Source organism: Hydra viridissima, unplaced genomic scaffold (genome assembly GCF_058129835.1).
Source record: "Hydra viridissima isolate aposymbiotic clone 2 unplaced genomic scaffold, HvirCarnegie_v1 scaffold_2, whole genome shotgun sequence".
Classification (NCBI taxonomy): Eukaryota; Metazoa; Cnidaria; class Hydrozoa; order Anthoathecata; family Hydridae; genus Hydra; species Hydra viridissima.
Genome location: NW_028324301.1, coordinates 27,924,565 through 27,944,407, shown reverse-complemented (window position 1 = coordinate 27,944,407; position 19,843 = coordinate 27,924,565). Strand labels below are relative to the sequence as shown.

Here is a 19,843-nt window from a genome sequence, read left to right as displayed (position 1 = left end):
ATCTAGTCATCCACTTCTTTCACAGCAAAGTAGCGAGGCTTTCTATGCGCTTTTACTCTCTAACATACCTATTTTTGCGCAAAGGATTTTATTTAATTCAATTTAAACATGCCTAGTAGATTATTATGTTGTTGGTTTTTTATGCTGCCTAACTTTAGCTACATCTATTTTTCATTTTACGTTTGTCTTATATTTTATTTTATCTTTTTGTGTTCTGTGATGTCAAGCTACATAAGCTAATGTTAAAAGAGGAAAGCTGCGCTAACCTTTCTTTGAAAAACTATTCGAAATCTATTTTTGAGATAATCTAGATTTAAAAGAGGAACACTACGCTAATTTTGCTTTGAAAAAACTCTCGAAAACTACCTTATTCAATAGAGATAGCACACAAATTTAAAAAATTGTATCTACTCATCCACTTCTTCTTTTTATGGATTTTTACTCTCTTATTTACCCAAATTTGCGCAAAGGACTTTACTTAATTCAACTTAAACATGTCTAGTAGATTATTAAGTTGTTTGTTTTTTATGCAGCCTAACTTTAGTTTCATTTATATTTTATTTTACGTTTATCTGATACTTTATCTTGTCTTTTTGTGTGTTGTTTTGTCAAGCTACATAAGCTAAACTTAAAAGTGGAAAAGTACGCTAACCTTTCTTTGAAAATCTATTCAAAAACTGCCTTAGACATAAGCTAGATTTAAAAGAGGAAGACTACGCTATTTATGCTTTTAAAAAACTTTCGAAAAATACCTTAATCCATTGAGGTAGTGCACGAATTTACAGTCATCCACTTCTTCTATAGCAAAGTAGCGAGGCTTTTTATGCACTTTTGCGTTCTAATTTATCTCTGTTTACGCATATGGTTTTTGTTTATTTCTATGTAATGATATACAAAAGAGTATTTTGTTAAAGATTATGCTGCAGGAGCTGCGTAAAAAAACTCTGGCGACCTTTCCTTAAGAAAAAAGCAACTGAAAGACATGTGCGCCTTAGAAAATTCAAATCGCGATTCACCAAATTAAAAGACGAAAAGAACGAACTTTAAAAGCTCTCACTAGACATTTGTGTTTATGATAGGCAATGCAGTTTTTGATTTTATGCAGCCTAACATTTGTTTCATCTATATCTTATTTTACGTTTATCTTATACTTTATCTTGCCTTTTTGAGTTTAGTATTTTGTGATGTCATGCTAAATAAACTATACTTTGCTAATTTTTATTTGAAAAAATATTCAAAAACTACCTGAATTATAAGCTAGATCTAAAGGAGGAAAACTACGCTAACTTTTCTTTAAAAAAAATATTTAAAAACTACCTTAAACATAAGCTATATCCAAAAGAGGAAAACTATGCTAACTTTTCTTTAAAAAAATATTTAAAAACTACCTTAAACATAAGCTAGATCTAAAAGAGGAAAACTACGCTAACTTTTCTTTGAAAAAATACTCAAAAACTACCTTAAACATAAGCTAGATCTAAAAGAGGAAAACTACGCTAACAATTCTTTGAAAAAATATTCGAAAACTACCTTTAAACATGATTTAAATTTAATAGATGAAAACTACGCTAACATTTCTTTGAAAAAACATTCAAAAACTACCTTTAAACATGATTTAAATTTAAAAAAGGAAAACTACGCTAACATTTCTTTGAAAAAATATTCAAAAAGTACCTTAATCGAAAGAGATAGCACACGAAATTAAAAAGTTGCATTTAGTCATCCGTTTCTTCTTCATCAAAGTAGCGAGGCGTTTATGCACTTTTTATTCTCTAAGTTATCTCTACTTACGCAAATGGCTTTTGTTTATTTCAATGTAAAACTTTTCAAAAGAGTATTTTGTTAAAGATTATGCTGCAGGGGCTGTGTAAGAAAACTCTGGTGACCTTTCTTTAAGAAAAAGCAACTAAAGTAGATGTGCGCCTAAGAAAATCCAAATTGCGATTCACTAAATTAAAAGACATATACAACAAACTTTAAAAGTGAAACTATTTTTACAAGCGTATTTGGTAAAGATGAAATGTTCTTATGACATTTTAACGTTACGAAAGGGATTTTCTTCTGTTCAAATATTTATTACAATTTAAAGTGTTAAATAATGTTACAGAAACGACCTAAAACGCCTGTTGTATTAATTTAAACGAACAAAATAGATAAAAAAAAAGAAAAACTATCATTAAAAAAAAAAAAGTAAAAAAAGAAAAGAAATAGAAGTTGAGGAAAAATAAAAATAAGAACTTCTAACAAAGAGCTCTTCTTTTTATTTTTCAGATTTTAGATGCTTAATTCCTTGAATGAAAAGTTGAACTGATGACTCACTACTAAGGTTGTTCCTAGCCTTCCGTTCTCAAACTAGGCCATTCTGAGAGGCTGTTTGATTAAGTACCGTTGATAGTAGTATCGCACGTAAGAGACTTCTAAAACTCTGATTATTAATTCCTGGAATGAAGAGATGACTTCATACTCACTAACGAGGTTGTTCTTAGCCATCCGTTCTTAAACTAAGCAAAACAGTGAAGTTGTTTGATTAAGTATCACAGTTTGCTGATTTGCACATGCACCATTGCCGAAACTGTGATGCTTGGTTCCTTGATTGGATTGAAGAAGCTCATCACCATGCATTTTACAAGCTGTCCGTTGTTATGTTTTGCAATTCAGTGGTTCTGTTTTGCAATTCATTTTCTGTTTGTTTAAGTATCATCGATGGTGGTGTCGTGCATGCAAACTTTCCGAAACTCTGATGCTTGTTTTTCTTGAATGGAGAGATGAGCTTATACTTTAGGTGACTTTTAAAACTGCAGTAATTAGTGCCTCGAATGGAAAAACGAACTCATTCATTACAGACCAAGGTTGTTCCTGGCCATCCGTTAACATATTAGGCAACAGTACAGCGAAGCTGTTTGTTTTACAAGCTTTTGTCGTTTCGAGAAATCACTACATTAAGCATTCGATGGTGATACACGACTGATGGCCAGGTTCTGATTTTCGAATGAAAAGAAGAGTCGCATCCGACCACCGGTCGGCTTTCGACGCAAAACAGCTGTACACACTCGTCCAACGATCCAGTGACTAACTGTTGCAACGAGAAAGTTAGCTTTATTTGTCGTGCAGATTGTCCGCTTTGACGTAAAATGCTAGAAATTTGCTGAACGCTCGGTTTGCGCCGCCCAAGAGTCATTCTGTTTCTGCGTTGCCAGCGTCTGTCGGCTAAATACAACTGTAGACTCCGCGCAAGCTTTTTCACCGCAAAAGTTGTACAGAGCCACACCGAAGGCTAAAATCGACTTTAAGGTCGAAGGTTAAAATCGACCCTAGAGGTTTGAAAACGACGTCACGAAATTTTCAAGACATCATCGAAGAAAATTACGGCGGCCAGATGCAACTCTTAGTACTAACTCTACTAATCTTAGTACGTTAAGCATTCCAGTCGAGAGATCAGACGTTTTTTCGTCACCTAAGAGACCGGCCGATGCGTTTGCGACGCTGCGGAAAGAAAGAAGATGGCAAACCACAGGGTTGTTACCGTAACAAACCTCCGTGAGTACCTCCATCTCGAGTGGCTTTTGAAGAAACGTTCGTTTTAAACTCAAAGGGATGGTTGTTAAAGCTCACTAACGCCTGGTTAACGATTTTCTAACGGCAGACACCGTGTTTACAATGGATACAGACCGATTAACTGAGCCCAAAGCGCAAGATCTATCAGAAAACTCCTCTAGGTCGATGCAACGAGACGACTAGACACGTGCGTCTAAAGGCATTTTACAATTGAAGGACGCCCCTCGTGGGCCCTTTAACCTTAACACTAAACTCCTGCTTGATATCCTCGTCCCCAGGTTTCCAAACCGTAACCCCAACCCCCTCTAATCCTAACCCCCTTACCCTCTAACTCTCCCCCCTCAAAAAAACAAAAAACATAAAAAAGCAAACAAAACGAAAAAAAAACTTGCTTCCCTCCTCACTTTTAGCTCTAGGATGCAACACCTTTTTGCCGCCCTCCGCTAGAAGGGAGTAGGGAGTAACGAAAGCTTGACATCAAAGTAGCGTTTCGTATGAGATTTGTTTGCCAAAATTTGAGCGTTTTTAAAAAAGCCAAGACTTCGTCAGAGGGGTTTCTTCTTTTCTCCTAAAGCTATCGATCGATTAAAAAGCTCAAAGCAAAGAAATTCAAAACAAAATACAAAAACGGGAAGTTTTAGTTTCTGCACCACAAGCCAAGCACTAGTTCAAACTGGAGATAATAAAAGGAAATCGAATGATCTCACTTCTCAAACCACTGAGCTGCCATTGGTCGGCAGTCTCTTGTTTGGAGACCATTGAGCTGCCATTGGTTGGCTGTTTAATCGTTGCGATTGGTCGGCAGTTTTATCGTTGGAGACCATTGAGAGATATAAAAGGAATTTTTTTTTTGAGCACAACATTAAACGTTAAATCGTTAGATGTTGTTATAAAGGCACCATTAGAATGCGATGTCCTCAAATATTTTCCTCGATATTTTAATAAGTAAACAAAAACAAAACTAAGTCTTGCAACTGGCGAAAACTTTCAATAAGCAAACAAAGCAACAACTTTCCTTTCGAGTTTTTTACATTTTAAACAAAAGACAAACAAAGAAAAAAAAAAAACAAACAAAAACAAAAACAAAAACAAAAAAACAAAACAAAAACAAAACAGAAAAGGGAGAATGAGTGAGTCGACTGATTTCGCTCAACTGTCTTAAACGAGAAGTCATAAACGTTTGCTTGTGCCAGCAAGTTGCAAATTAAGTTGTAAATGAACTGCACCGCAAAAACTTAACCACAGTTTATTAAGCATATTAAGCCTTTGCTGACATGTTAAGACATTTTAAGCCTTTGCTATTATCATGAGGCTTTTGCTCCACGAGCCAAAAAAGTACGCTAGAGTTGACAAACTGCATCGCGGTCGAAAAGTGTAATTACGCCAACACTTTTATCCGTTTTAAGCATTTCGTTTTCGCACGAACAACAATTAAAGCAGCTCGTTGAGCTTAACGACGTTCGTATTTTTTTTCGAAGCCAAAACTTCGGCTATAAGTAGAATGAAGAGGCACTTCGAAAAACAACAAAGCTGTTCGCAGTCGATAGCAACGAGCGACAACATCTCTGCGAGTCTGGCATCAAGGTAAACAGTTTTTTTACATTTTCATTTGTTAGTGCCACTTTTGCGTACATTATGTATTCAAAAATTTGTTGCTGACGCTAGATTTTTCGTTTTCAATGAACAACAGTTGCAACCTCTAGCCGTTTGCTAAAACAGCTTGCTAGGACAACCAAATCAATCATATGTTGTGAAAATTTCTTTTTGTTCAACTGACTAAGGAAGATCGAGCGAACGCTTTTTTTTTTATAACTTGTTTGTATCATATTGCTATTAAGAAAACAGCGTTGTGTATACTAAACGTGACATAATTGGCAATTATCCGTAACTAAAAATAAGATAGAAATTACAAACTTGATACCATATTTTAATTACTCTAACAAAACTAGACGTCATCGCGTGAGAAAATAAATGTTCATAACACATAACCTATTTTTTTGTTTTTTTTTTCTTCTCTTTTTTCCTTTTAATCTCTTTTCTTTCGTCCAAAAAGCGTTTTGATTTTTGCCTCGCCACAAGCGATGAAATCGATAAAAAAACCTGCTCGGACATTCTCAATTCTCAACAACAAAAGCAATCAAAGTTCTAGCTCTCGAGCACGTGCGCCGACAGGTTGATGAAACCGTTCAAATATGCTCGATCGCTAGAATTTAAAGAAAGAAACAAGCCAGAAACAAACCAAAATAAAAAAAAACAAAAACAAAAATGGACATCTTTAGAACGCTTAAATTTTATAAAATATTTTCCTCTGCGTTTTTAACCAGCTAAACTGTCGTAAAGTTTTTTCGGTGCAGTTCATTTAAAAAACTTAGTTTTCAACTTTTAAACGTTTTAGACTTCTCGTTTAAGGCAGTCGAAAGAAATGAGTCGACTCACTCTCTCTCTCCCTATTCGGTTTTGTTTTTGTTTATTTGTTTTTGTTTTTTCTTCGTTTGCCTTCGTTTGCCTTTGTTTGCTTTTGGAAAAGTTGTCGCCATGCGAGACTTAGTTTTTTTTTTTTTTTGCTCAAATTGAGCACAAGTGAGTTTCTAGTCTTGAAAGTGTGCAAAGTGTGGGCCAATCTGGTGGCTGGAGTGATGACACGTGAATGCTGGAAATTCCAGACTTTGAGCGGATTCAGCGTACATAGAAAGAAAATGTAGCATTCACGTGGGTCTCTCCTAAGCGTGCCATTGGTCGGTCTGCTGTCCTTAAGTACCCCCCTCCCCCCCCTCAACGTCACGTTTGCTCAACTTTCTCGGTCTTTGGCGCCCAGAGAAAGCTTGAGGAAGGATAAAAAATGGCGAGGTTTCGGTACTGCGTTTTCTGTTTTTCTTATTTGTTTTTGTTTGTTTGCTTGTTTGTTTGTTTGTTTGTTTGTTAATTTTTTTAATTTTTTTTTTTTTTTGTTTGTTTCGTTCGTTTGTTTGTTTGTTTGTTTCGTTTGCTTCGTTTGTTTTGTGATGTTTTGTTTTCCCTTCTTGATGGCACAAAACAGAAGCAAACAAGACTTTCGGTTATATTCGGTTATATTCGGTTCAATAAAAGTTTGTTGGTTTCTGCACAACAACAACAACAACCACAACAACAAAAGTCCCTCTGTCCCTCAAAAGCAGTTTCTCCTCTGTCCTAAAGAAGAGCCTCTTTGTAATCGATCTTGTCTGAATGCAGCTCTCCTTTTGCCTACAGGTTTTTATTCCAACCCTTTTGTTGTTGTTAGTGCCATGTTGTTGTTATTGTTATACTCTGTAAAAGCAGTTGTTGCTGTTGTACTTGTTTGTTGTTTCTAAAGACACTGTTGTTGCTGCTGTTAGCGCTGTTAGTAATCACCCACTTGGCTTGTATTTTTGTTTCTTGTTTTTGTTTTTTGTTTTATTTATAAACACTCTCTGAGTAAGTGATGCTGTTGCTGTTGTTGTTGTTACAGTTGCAATGAGTGTTTGTTAATGTTCCCCCACTTGGCTTGTACTTTTGTTTTCTGTTTTGTTTTGTTTTTTTTTTGTTTTTGTTTTTTTTTTCTCAACACTCTCTGAGTAAGTGATGCTGTTGCTGTAGTCGTTGTTATAGTTGCAATGAGTGTTTGTTAATGTTCACCAACTTGGCTTGTTTATAATCTATTTTATTTTATCAACACTCTCTGAGTCAGTGATGGTGTTGCTGTTGCTGTTGTCGTTATTATGCTTGCAATGGGAGTTGTTACTGTTCACCCACTTTGCTTGTTTTGTTTTTATTTCTTTATTTTATCAACACCCTTTGAGCCAGTGATGCTGTTGCTGTTGTTGTTGTTATAGTTGCAATGAGTGTTGTTAATGTTCACCCACTTTGCTTGTGTTTTTGTTTTTGTTTATCAACACCCTTTGTGTCAGTGATGCTGTTGCTGTTGTTCTTATTACAGTTGCAATGAGTGTTTGTTAATGTTCACCAACTTGGCTTGTTTATAATCTATTTTGTTTTATCAACACTCTCTGAGTCAGTGATGCTGATGCTGTTGTTGTTATTGTGCTTGCAATAAGTGTTGTTAATGTTCACCCACTTTGCTTGTTTTGTTTGTGCTTTTGTTTTTGTTTATCAACACCCTTTGAGTCACTGATGCTGTTGCTGTTGGTGTTATTATAGTTGCAATGAGTGTTAATGTTCACCCACTTTGCTTGCTTTATTTGTTTGTTGCTTTTTTTTTTATCAACACCCTGCGAGTTAGTGATGCTGTTGCTGCTTTTGTCATTTTACTTGTATTTATAGTTGTTACTGTTCAGCCACTTTGCTTGTTTTTTAATCTGTTTTATTTTATCACCACTCTCTGAGTCAGTGATGATGTTGCTGATGCTGTTGTTGTTATTTTACTTGCAATGATAGCTGTTACTGTTCAGCCACTTTGCTTGTTTTGTTTGTTTGTTTGTTTGTTTTTTTTATCAATATCCTCTGAGTAAGTGATGCTGTTGCTGTTGTTGTTGTTATAGTTGCAATGAGTGTTTGTTAATGTTCCCCCCCTTGGCTTGTACTTCTGTTTTCTGTTTTGTTTTGTTTTTGTTTTTTTTGTTGTTTTTTTTCTCAACACTCTCTGAGTAAGTGATGCTGTTGCTGTAGTCGTTGTTATAGTTGCAATGAGTGTTTGTTAATGTTCACAAACTTGGCATGTTTATAATCTATTTTATTTTATCAACACTCTCTGAGTCAGTGATGCTGATGCTGTTGTTGTTATTATGCTTGCAATAAGTGTTGTTAATGTTCACCCACTCTGCTTGTTTTGTTTGTGCCTTTGTTTTTGTTTATCAACACCCTTTGAGTCACTGATGCTGTTGCTGTTGGTGTTATTATAGTTGCAATGAGTGTTAATGTTCACCCACTTTGCTTGCTTTATTTGTTTGTTGCTTTTTTTTTTATCAACACCCTGCGAGTTAGTGATGCTGTTGCTGCTTTTGTCATTTTACTTGTATTTATAGTTGTTACTGTTTAGCCACTTTGCTTGTTTTTTAATCTGTTTTATTTTATCACCACTCTCTGAGTCAGTGATGATGTTGCTGATGCTGTTGTTGTTATTTTACTTGCAATGATAGCTGTTACTGTTCAGCCACTTTGCTTGTTTTTTTTTTGTTTTTGTTTTGTTTGTTTGTTTGTTTTTTTATATATCCTCTGAGTTAGTGATGCTGTTGTTGTTATTATGCTTTCAATGAGAGCTGTTACTGTTCACCCACTTTGTTTGTTTATAATCTGTTTTATTTTATCAACACTCTCTGAGTCAGTGATGCTGATGCTGATGCTGTTGTTGTTATTATGCTTGCAGTGAGAGTTGTTACTGTTCACCCACTTTGCTTGCTTATTGTCTATTTTATTTTGTCAACACTCTCTGAGTCAGTGATGCTGATGCTGATGCTGTTGTTGTTATTATGCTTGCAATGAGAGTTGTTACTGTTCACCCAATTTGCTTGTTTTGTTTTTTTATTTGTTTTTTTGTTTGTTTTTGTTTTGCTTGTTTTTTTTTATCAATACCCTCTGAGTCAGTGATGCTGTTGCTGTTGTTGTTGTTGTTGTTATAGTTGCAATGAGTGTTTGTTAATGTTCCCCCACTTGGCTTGTACTTTTGTTTTCTTTTTTGTTATGTCAACACTCTCTGAGTCAGTGATGCTGATGCTGTTGTTATTATGCTTGCAATGAGAGTTGTTACTGTTGTAGTTATGTCTGTCATTTGTCCTTGTTAGCAAGTTCTATTTGCCCTCTCTTGCCTTTTTTCAACACAGTTTCTTTCTTTGAGTCATATGGTTGCGAGATCCTCTCAAACTCCATCTCTTTATTTATTTGTTTCTTTTTTTTTTTTTTTTTTCTCATTCTCCTTCTCATAATAGCAATCACTGCTGCCACCATGCATGTAATGCTAGTTGCTCTCATTCTTTTTCATTTGCTAGTGGAAACTTTGTTTCTTCTTGTTGCTCTCTTTTCTTTCTTTTTTCTCTTTTGCAGAGGATTCGAAAAAACACAGCTCTTCCCTGCAGTTGTAAACATTCCAGGATTCCAGGATGCAGGCAGAAGAAAAACACTCTCACTAACTGTCTTCTTTTTTTTAGCATAAACCGTTGCAAACAAACACCTGAACATGTCTTCTTCACAAGAAAACAACACTGTTGTTGCCCCTTCTCCGAACTCTAAAGCGAAAAAAAAGAAAAGAAGGCAGTCACAAGAACAGAGAGACTTAAAGCTCAAAAACAAAGTCAGGGCCGCATTAGTTGCAGCGTGTGGCTCCGTAAACAGGGTTGTACCTTTCTATGGTACCAAGAAGAGGTACGCTGTTAGCTGTCCGATGCCTTTGTGCAAACATTCCTCCACAAGCATTAAAAGACACTTGACTAAAAAAGATCATTCTTGGACTTTGGATGAAGCTTCCATCTTTTACTCTGCAATGGTCAGGAAGTTTCAGCATGCTCGTCTCGAACGCAAGTCCGGCTGTCCAAAACCTTACCCCTGTTTGCAATGTTGGAAGTATTACGACCGACTGGACATACACTTGAAAGAGACTCATTTCTACGATTCCAAGACGATCAAACAAAAGATTGCAGAGGCAAAGCGATACGACAACGACAAGCTCTATGTCCCTCAATTTATTCGACCTGCCTTCTTTGGTATTAAGCCAGTAGCTGAACAAGCGTCTGCATCAGGCTCTGCATCCTCTGCTCCTGGGCCTTCCTCCTCTTTTTCTTCTCCGGTTCTTTCCTCTGATCCTCTTTTAAGCTTGCCCTCATCAGTTGCTGGTTCGTCCGAGGCTCCTTCTGCAAACCACTGCACCTCTGTAGAAAACAAAGAGCTGAACACCGAATCCGTCCTAGACTCTGATTTTAATTCCTTAAAGCACTTGGTTTCCAACTCCTCCGTCTTGACAGAAGATAAGAGACTCTTGTTTCAGCTGGACAAAGATGCTTTTCACTTTTATTACCAGTCAGCAGATGAGCTCTTCAGAGATTTTGAAAAGTGGCTTGTGGTAGCCAACAACAACACTTTGTCACAAGCAAAGATCTACAAAAATGCAGTTGTTGAAATATTGACATGTTGTGACAGCACGCTGACGCTGCACCCGAACGCTCTCACCAATTCCAACGTTTTGGAGGATAGATACTTTTCCATGCACTTTAAAAACATTCAGCTCAATTCCAAGCTGAGTGAACTTGACCAAACAAAAGCCATGTCTTGTCACACGTTGTACAACCGCCTCGTCTACCTTTGTCTCCTGTTTCGTTTCAGTGAAGCCAGGAATGTCTATTTCGGACTTTCTCATGAGGCCATCCGACGTTTGCGCTGCAAGGTGGAGGAGTTACAAAAAGTGCTGAGGCCCTTTCGTTCTTTGAGGAGGAGCCTTGTGAAAAGCAAAAAATGCATCAACATCATCAATGTCAGTTTGCTGAACGAATATGGCAAGTCTGCATACGTAAGACAGTTAGTGGAATCGATTAGAAAGCCGTCTCTTACACCGACTAGAGACAATGCTGTGTCTCTACGAAACCATCTTCTGCTCTCTGTCACTGTAATTAACAGTTTAAGAAAATCTAACATTGCTCTTTTAAACATTAGAGACTACATGGCTGCTGAGAAGAGTGAGTGTGGATATTGCATTGTGCAAGAGCGCTACAAAACAGCATACAAGTACGGAGCCAAAAACATTCTAGTGCCGAACGACTTGAAAGTGTTGATCGATATTTATTTGCTGAGATACAGAGACCTTCTTGTCAACGACTCTCACTACATGGCTGCAGACACCAAGACTGTTTTGGAGTTGAGCGACTGCTACAGGCCCCTTTTTCCATCGATGAGACCCAACAAAGACGAATGTGTGACACTCGGTGCAACTAGAGTGCCTGTTTACCAGATGGGTTCCTCTGCTATCTCCTCTTGCCTGACGTCCTGCTTCAGAAAAAGCCAAGTAAACATTCCCATGAAGCGTCTTACTCCCACTTGCATTCGCGGTTCGATAGCCACTTACTTTGCCAACAACAGCAAAGAAGATCGCGAGCGGTTTGCTACACTCTACATGAAGCACAGCAGGAACACAATGGATAGCTTTTATGTGTCCCAGTGGAACGCTGCAGAGGAGTTGCGCTTTGCCCTGGGCATCGGACAGTCCTTCGGAGTCATAGAGTCTTTGACTGTTGAAAAGTCTGAGAGACCACCAAAGAAGGAGAAGGATGTGATGGACTGGCTCCAAACTAATGCAGAGGAGTACGGTTTTCATGAGGTTGAGGACATCTTTGAGGAAGATTTAGACTCCGGTTCTGACTCTGAAGAATGTGCTGCTACTTTCAGCTGTACCACAGTGGTTCCGTTTTCTCCAGCTGTAGAAAACAATGTTCCTTTAGAGGATAGCAACGACCATGCCGTAGATTTCTTGTGTGAACCTACCTCAACTCCTGTTTCGTCTGTTCCATCTGAACAAACAATCGCTGGTCCAGTTCTTGAACTATCCCCTGCTCTTGCACAACTAGTTCCTAACGAACAAGCTGTTTGTATGGATGTAGATCAGACTCTAGCTGTTCCTGTTGGCACAGCTTGTTCTCCTCTTGCATTAACATTATTTCCTGATGAACCGGATTTTATTGAACACCATGCAAAACTTTCTCCAGTTTACTTTAATGAGCAAGTGGTTGCCAAACCTGTTTCTGCTTCTCCTTCTCAGCAAGTCGCTTTCTGTCCTTCAAAAGAGGTCTTTTCTGTTCCTCTGACTCCTAGCCTTGTTGCTTTTCAGCAAACATTGGCCAAACCCAGTTTGTTTCTTTCATCTGATCCAGTTTCAGCTGTTCCTGTCCAACAGGCTGGTACTGTTCTTGCAAAGCAGCTCTCACCTTATGCTGTTCAATCTGTTGGTAGCCTATTTAGCCAAAGTCTTGCCTCTACATCCAGAGGTAAATTCTTTTTGATTTTTGATTTTTGATTTTTATGCAAATCTCAACACGCTTTCAAAAAATGAAAATGCCCAAATCAACTCCTTGCTCTATTGTTATTGTTAGAGCTGTAAAAAAAACAAAACAAAACAAAAAAACAACACAGAAGTGTGTATGTATTTGTTGCAGGACTAATTCTGTGATTGCTTAAATGTTTATACAAGTGAATGATACTAAAACTGATTATGTTTTAGAAGTAAAAGATCCAAGAAGAAAAAAAATCAAGTTGGAAATGCCATCTTTCACTCAAGAACTCATCGGTAATGTAAAACCTAATTTATACAAAGATATATAAACACAAACCTCTTCTTGCACAATTTCAGATGGTTAACTGTTAACAAAAACTAGCCATCATTGCTAAGTGCACTTTTAGAAAGTTGTGTCTACCCGATTTCTAATGATGAAGTTAGAAACATCACCGTTAGAAATCATGCACAGCTTGTTATCATCTCTAACACTTAGAAACTGTTGATGGTTTTTATGAATTAGAAAAATGAACATGGTTTTATTTTATTTCAGGATCAACTCAGCCAAGAACAAAGGAAAACAAAGCAGAAGTTAGCCAATGCCATTTAGGTAATCTTTCAAAAACCAGTTATTGCTATCAGTGCAAACAATAAGGTCAACAAAAAAAAATAAATAAAAAAACAGAATAAATCTTGTCTTACTTCAGAACCAAATGAATATTTGATTTAATCACTTTGTGTTATGACTTGAGTTTGTAAAATTTTAGATGAAATAGTTGAAGAGCTGAATGCTTGCCCTGGCCACAACGAATGGTTCAACACCAGAAGTTTTCCACGATGTGCAGCTTTGGTGTTGGCATACATCTTGCAAGACGTGTTTACAGATGTAAGCTCAAGTTGCTCGTACAAAGATTACCTTGGCATCTTGGCAAATCATAGCAGTGACAAGCTCATTCATGTCTTGCAAAAGTACTCCTACCAAAGCCATATTAAAGACAAAATTAAAAACATGAAGCTAAAAATTCAAAAAGAGGGTAGTTTAGAAAAGTTTGTTCAATATGGCAATATCGTGAAACCATTTATGTAGTTTAGATAAGTTTGTTCAGTTTGGCAATAAAGATGGGCCTTTTGTGTAGTTTGTTTTATCTATGCTTTTGCAAATATTTTTATCTGTTTCGCTAAAGACATAATAAACAAGAAGTTCTGTTAAACTGTTCTCACATTTCTTATTTAAAGATAGTTCAAACTTTTTTTTATCTTTAAAAAAAAAAAAAAGAAGTCGTTTTGTTATTCTGTGAAAACTTTTAATAGAGTTGCATTTAGAATTACTTCTGATGTTTTTAAGAGTTTGTTAAAAAGCAAAATAATATTTCCTGTGATGTTAAACTGCATAAGTGAAATTTAAAAAAGGAAAACTGCTCCAACCATTTTTCGGAAAAAGAAATCAAAAAGTTCCTTATTTTAAAAGATCTAGACATCCATTTCTTCTTCAGCAAAATAGCGAGGCTTTTTTATGAACTCTTACTCTCTATTTTTTCATATCTTTACACAAAGGATTTTATTTAGTTCAATGTAAACATACATAGAAGTATATTATGTTTTTTTTTTTTTTTTTGTTTTTATGCAGTCTAACTTTTGTTTCACTTCTATTTTATTTTACGTTTATCTTGTATTTTATCATGCCTTATTGGTTTTTGCGTTTTGTGATGTCAAGCTGCGTAAGCTAAACTTAAAAGGGGAAAACTACGCTAACTTTTCTTTGAAAAAATATTCAAGAAGTACCTTAAACGAAAGAGAAAGCACACGAATCTTGCCATCCAATTCTTCTTCTGCAAAGTAGCGAGGCTTTTTATGTACTTTTGCTCTCTAATTTATCTCTATTTACGCAAAGGGTTTTATTTCAATGTAAACACGTATAAAAGAATACTTTGTTAAAAATAATGTTAAAGGAGTTGCGTAAAAAAAAACGTCTGAATAAAGTTTCTTTACAAAAAAAACAACTAAGAAACAAGCGCGCCTAAGAAAAACCAGATCGCGATTCACTAAGTCAAAAAACGAAAGAAACAAAGTTTAAAAGGTCTTTCTAGACAACAAATTCTATTTTTGGCAATGCAGTTTTTGTATTTATGCAACCTAACTTTTGTTTGACTTCTATTTTATTTTACGTTTACCTTGTATTTTATCTTGCCTTTTTGTGTTTTGTGATGTCAAGCTACATAATCTAAACTTAAAAGAAGGAAACTAGGCTAACTTTTCTAGTAGAATATTATGTTGTTGGTTTTGTATGCAGCCTAACTTTAGTTTCATCTATATTTTATTTTGCGTTTATCTTATATTTTATCTTGTCTTTTTGAGTTTTGTATTTTGTGATGTCAAGCTACATAATTTAAACTTAAAAGAAGAAAACTAGGCTAACTTTTCTTTGAAAAATTGTTCAAAAACTACCTTACACCGATAGAGATAGCTCACGAATTTAAAAAGTTGCATCTATTCATCTTCTTCTTCAGCAAAGTAAAGCTTTTTATGCACTTTTACTCTCTAACTTACCTATATTTGCGTAAAGGATTTTATTTAATTCAATTTAAACATAACTAGTAGAATATTATGTTGTTGGTTTTGTATGCAGCCTAACTTTAGTTTCATCTATATTTTATTTTGCGTTTATCTTATATTTTATCTTGTCTTTTTGAGTTTTATATTTTGTGATGTCAAGCTACATAAGCTAAACTTTAAAGAGGAAATTTACGCTAACCTGTCTTTGAAAAACTATTCAAAAACTACCTTTAACAAAGTAGCGAGGCTTTTTATGCGCTTTTACTCTCTAACATACCTATTTTTGCGCAAAGGATTTTATTTAATTCAATTTAAACATGCCTAGTAGATTATTATGTTGTTGGTTTTTTATGCTGCCTAACTTTAGCTACATCTATTTTTCATTTTACGTTTGTCTTATATTTTATTTTATCTTTTTGTGTTCTGTGATGTCAAGCTACATAAGCTAATGTTAAAAGAGGAAAGCTGCGCTAACCTTTCTTTGAAAAACTATTCGAAATCTATTTTTGAGATAATCTAGATTTAAAAGAGGAACACTACGCTAATTTTGCTTTGAAAAAACTCTCGAAAACTAACTTATTCGATAGAGATAGCACACAAATTTAAAAAATTGTATCTACTCATCCACTTCTTCTACAGCAAAGTACTGAGGCTTTTTATGCACTTTTATTCTCTAACATACCTATATTTGCGCAAAGGATTTTATTTAACTCAATGTAAACATACATAGAAGAGTATTGTTACCCGTTTGTTTTATGCAGCCTAACTTTAGTTTCATCTATACATTATATTGCGTTTACCTTATATTTTATCTTGCCTTTGTTAGTTTTGTGTTTTGTTATGTCAAGCTTCATAATCTAATCTTAAAAGGGGAAAACTGCGCTAACTTTTCTTTGAAAAAGTACTCAAAAAGGACCTAAATCGATATAGATAGCTCACAATTTTAAAAAGTTGCATATAGTCATCTTCTTCTTCAGCAAAGTATCGAGGCTTTTTATGGATTTTTACTCTAACTTTCCTATATTTGCGCAAAGGACATTATTTAATTCAACTTAAACATGCCTAGTAGATTATTATGTTGTTGGTTTTTTATGCAGTCTAAACTTTGTTACATCTATATTTTACGATTAACTTATATTTTATCTTGCCTTTTTGAGCTTTGTGTTCTGTGATGTCAAGCTACATAGTCTAAACATAAAAGAGGAAAACTACGCTAAACTTGCTTTGAAAAACTATTCAAAAACTACCTTTAACAAAGTAGCGAGGCTTTTCATGCACTTTTACTCTCTAACATACCTACATTTGCGCAAAGGATTTTATTTAATTCAATTTAAACATGCCTAGTAGATTATTATGTTGTTGGTTTTTTATGCAGCCTAACTTTAGTTTCATCTATATTATGTTTTAGGTTTATCATATATTTTATCTTTTCTTTTTGAGTTTTGAGTTTTGTGATGCCAAGCAACTTAAGCTAAACTTAAAAGTGGAATGCTACGCTAACCTTTCTTTGAAAATCTATTCATAAACTACCCTAGACAAAAGCTAGATTTAAAAGAGGAAAACTACACTATTTTTACTTTGAAAAAACTTTCGAAAACTACCTTAATCGATAGAGATAGCACACGATTTTAAAAAATTGCATATAGTCATCCACTACTTCTGCAGCAAAGTAGCGAGGCTCTTTATGCACTTTTTCTCACTAGTTTGCTTATATTTACGCAAAGGAATTCATTTAATTCAATCCAAACATATATAGAAGATTATTATGTTACGATTTTTTTTTTCTTTTATGCAGCCTAACATTTATTTCACCTACATTTTATTTTACGATTAACTTTTATATTACCTTTCCTTTTAGTGTTTTGTGTTTTGTGATGTCAAGCTACATAAGCCAAACTTTAAAGAGGAAAACTACGCTAAGCTTTCTTTGAAAAACTATTCAAAAACTACCTTAAACAAAGTAGCGAGGCTTTTCATGCACTTTTACTCTCTAACATACCTACATTTGCGCAAAGGATTTTATTTAATTCAATTTAAACATGCCTAGTAGATTATTATGTTGTTGGTTTTTTATGCAGCCTAACTTTAGTTTCATCTATATTATGTTTTAGGTTTATCATATATTTTATCTTTTCTTTTTGAGTTTTGAGTTTTGTGATGCCAAGCAACTTAAGCTAAACTTAAAAGTGGAATGCTACGCTAACCTTTCTTTGAAAATCTATTCATAAACTACCCTAGACAAAAGCTAGATTTAAAAGAGGAAAACTACACTATTTTTACTTTGAAAAAACTTTCGAAAACTACCTTAATCGATAGAGATAGCACACGATTTTAAAAAATTGCATATAGTCATCCACTACTTCTGCAGCAAAGTAGCGAGGCTCTTTATGCACTTTTTCTCACTAGTTTGCTTATATTTACGCAAAGGAATTCATTTAATTCAATCCAAACATATATAGAAGATTATTATGTTACGATTTTTTTTTTCTTTTATGCAGCCTAACATTTATTTCACCTACATTTTATTTTACGATTAACTTTTATATTACCTTTCCTTTTAGTGTTTTGTGTTTTGTGATGTCAAGCTACATAAGCCAAACTTTAAAGAGGAAAACTACGCTAAGCTTTCTTTGAAAAACTATTCAAAAACTACCTTAAACAAAGTAGCGAGGCTTTTTATGCACTTTTACTCTCTAACATACCTACATTTGTGCATAGGGTTTTATTAGATTCTAGTAGGTTATTACGTTGTTGTTTTTTTATGCAGTCTAACTTTAGCTTCATCTATATTTTATTTTACGTTTATCTTATATTTTATTTTGTCTTTTTGAATTTTGTGTTTTGTGATGTCAAGCTACATAAGCTAAACTTAAAAGAGGAAAGCTACGCTAACCTTTCTTTGAAAAGCTGTTCAAAAACTACCTTAGACATAATCTAGATTTAAAAGAGAAAGACTACGCTATTTTTGCTTTGAAAAATCTTTCGAAAACTACCTTAATCGATAGAGATAGCACAGGATTTTAAAAAGTTGTATCTAGTCATCCACTTCTTTCACAGCAAAGTAGCGAGGCTTTCTATGCGCTTTTACTCTCTAACATACCTATTTTTGCGCAAAGGATTTTATTTAATTCAATTTAAACATGCCTAGTAGATTATTATGTTGTTGGTTTTTTATGCTGCCTAACTTTAGCTACATCTATTTTTCATTTTACGTTTGTCTTATATTTTATTTTATCTTTTTGTGTTCTGTGATGTCAAGCTACATAAGCTAATGTTAAAAGAGGAAAGCTGCGCTAACCTTTCTTTGAAAAACTATTCGAAATCTATTTTTGAGATAATCTAGATTTAAAAGAGGAACACTACGCTAATTTTGCTTTGAAAAAACTCTCGAAAACTACCTTATTCAATAGAGATAGCACACAAATTTAAAAAATTGTATCTACTCATCCACTTCTTCTTTTTATGGATTTTTACTCTCTTATTTACCCAAATTTGCGCAAAGGACTTTACTTAATTCAACTTAAACATGTCTAGTAGATTATTAAGTTGTTTGTTTTTTATGCAGCCTAACTTTAGTTTCATTTATATTTTATTTTACGTTTATCTGATACTTTATCTTGTCTTTTTGTGTGTTGTTTTGTCAAGCTACATAAGCTAAACTTAAAAGTGGAAAAGTACGCTAACCTTTCTTTGAAAATCTATTCAAAAACTGCCTTAGACATAAGCTAGATTTAAAAGAGGAAGACTACGCTATTTATGCTTTTAAAAAACTTTCGAAAAATACCTTAATCCATTGAGGTAGTGCACGAATTTACAGTCATCCACTTCTTCTATAGCAAAGTAGCGAGGCTTTTTATGCACTTTTGCGTTCTAATTTATCTCTGTTTACGCATATGGTTTTTGTTTATTTCTATGTAATGATATACAAAAGAGTATTTTGTTAAAGATTATGCTGCAGGAGCTGCGTAAAAAAACTCTGGCGACCTTTCCTTAAGAAAAAAGCAACTGAAAGACATGTGCGCCTTAGAAAATTCAAATCGCGATTCACCAAATTAAAAGACGAAAAGAACGAACTTTAAAAGCTCTCACTAGACATTTGTGTTTATGATAGGCAATGCAGTTTTTGATTTTATGCAGCCTAACATTTGTTTCATCTATATCTTATTTTACGTTTATCTTATACTTTATCTTGCCTTTTTGAGTTTAGTATTTTGTGATGTCATGCTAAATAAACTATACTTTGCTAATTTTTATTTGAAAAAATATTCAAAAACTACCTGAATTATAAGCTAGATCTAAAGGAGGAAAACTACGCTAACTTTTCTTTAAAAAAAATATTTAAAAACTACCTTAAACATAAGCTATATCCAAAAGAGGAAAACTATGCTAACTTTTCTTTAAAAAAATATTTAAAAACTACCTTAAACATAAGCTAGATCTAAAAGAGGAAAACTACGCTAACTTTTCTTTGAAAAAATACTCAAAAACTACCTTAAACATAAGCTAGATCTAAAAGAGGAAAACTACGCTAACAATTCTTTGAAAAAATATTCGAAAACTACCTTTAAACATGATTTAAATTTAATAGATGAAAACTACGCTAACATTTCTTTGAAAAAACATTCAAAAACTACCTTTAAACATGATTTAAATTTAAAAAAGGAAAACTACGCTAACATTTCTTTGAAAAAATATTCAAAAAGTACCTTAATCGAAAGAGATAGCACACGAAATTAAAAAGTTGCATTTAGTCATCCGTTTCTTCTTCATCAAAGTAGCGAGGCGTTTATGCACTTTTTATTCTCTAAGTTA

General features: G+C 34.4%; 1 protein-coding gene across 1 annotated transcript; it reads left to right on the top strand.

The window, feature by feature from the left end:
- The first annotated feature begins 9,022 nt into the window (after positions 1-9,022).
- Positions 9,023-13,929, top strand: LOC149892737 (uncharacterized). Its single transcript, XM_090080161.1, has 4 exons — positions 9,023-12,473; positions 12,707-12,772; positions 13,032-13,088; positions 13,246-13,929. Exons 1-4 carry the CDS (start codon positions 9,683-9,685, stop codon positions 13,563-13,565), a joined length of 3,234 nt encoding a protein of 1,077 aa, XP_089936287.1. The 5' UTR covers positions 9,023-9,682; the 3' UTR covers positions 13,566-13,929.
- The last annotated feature ends 5,914 nt before the right edge of the window (positions 13,930-19,843 follow it).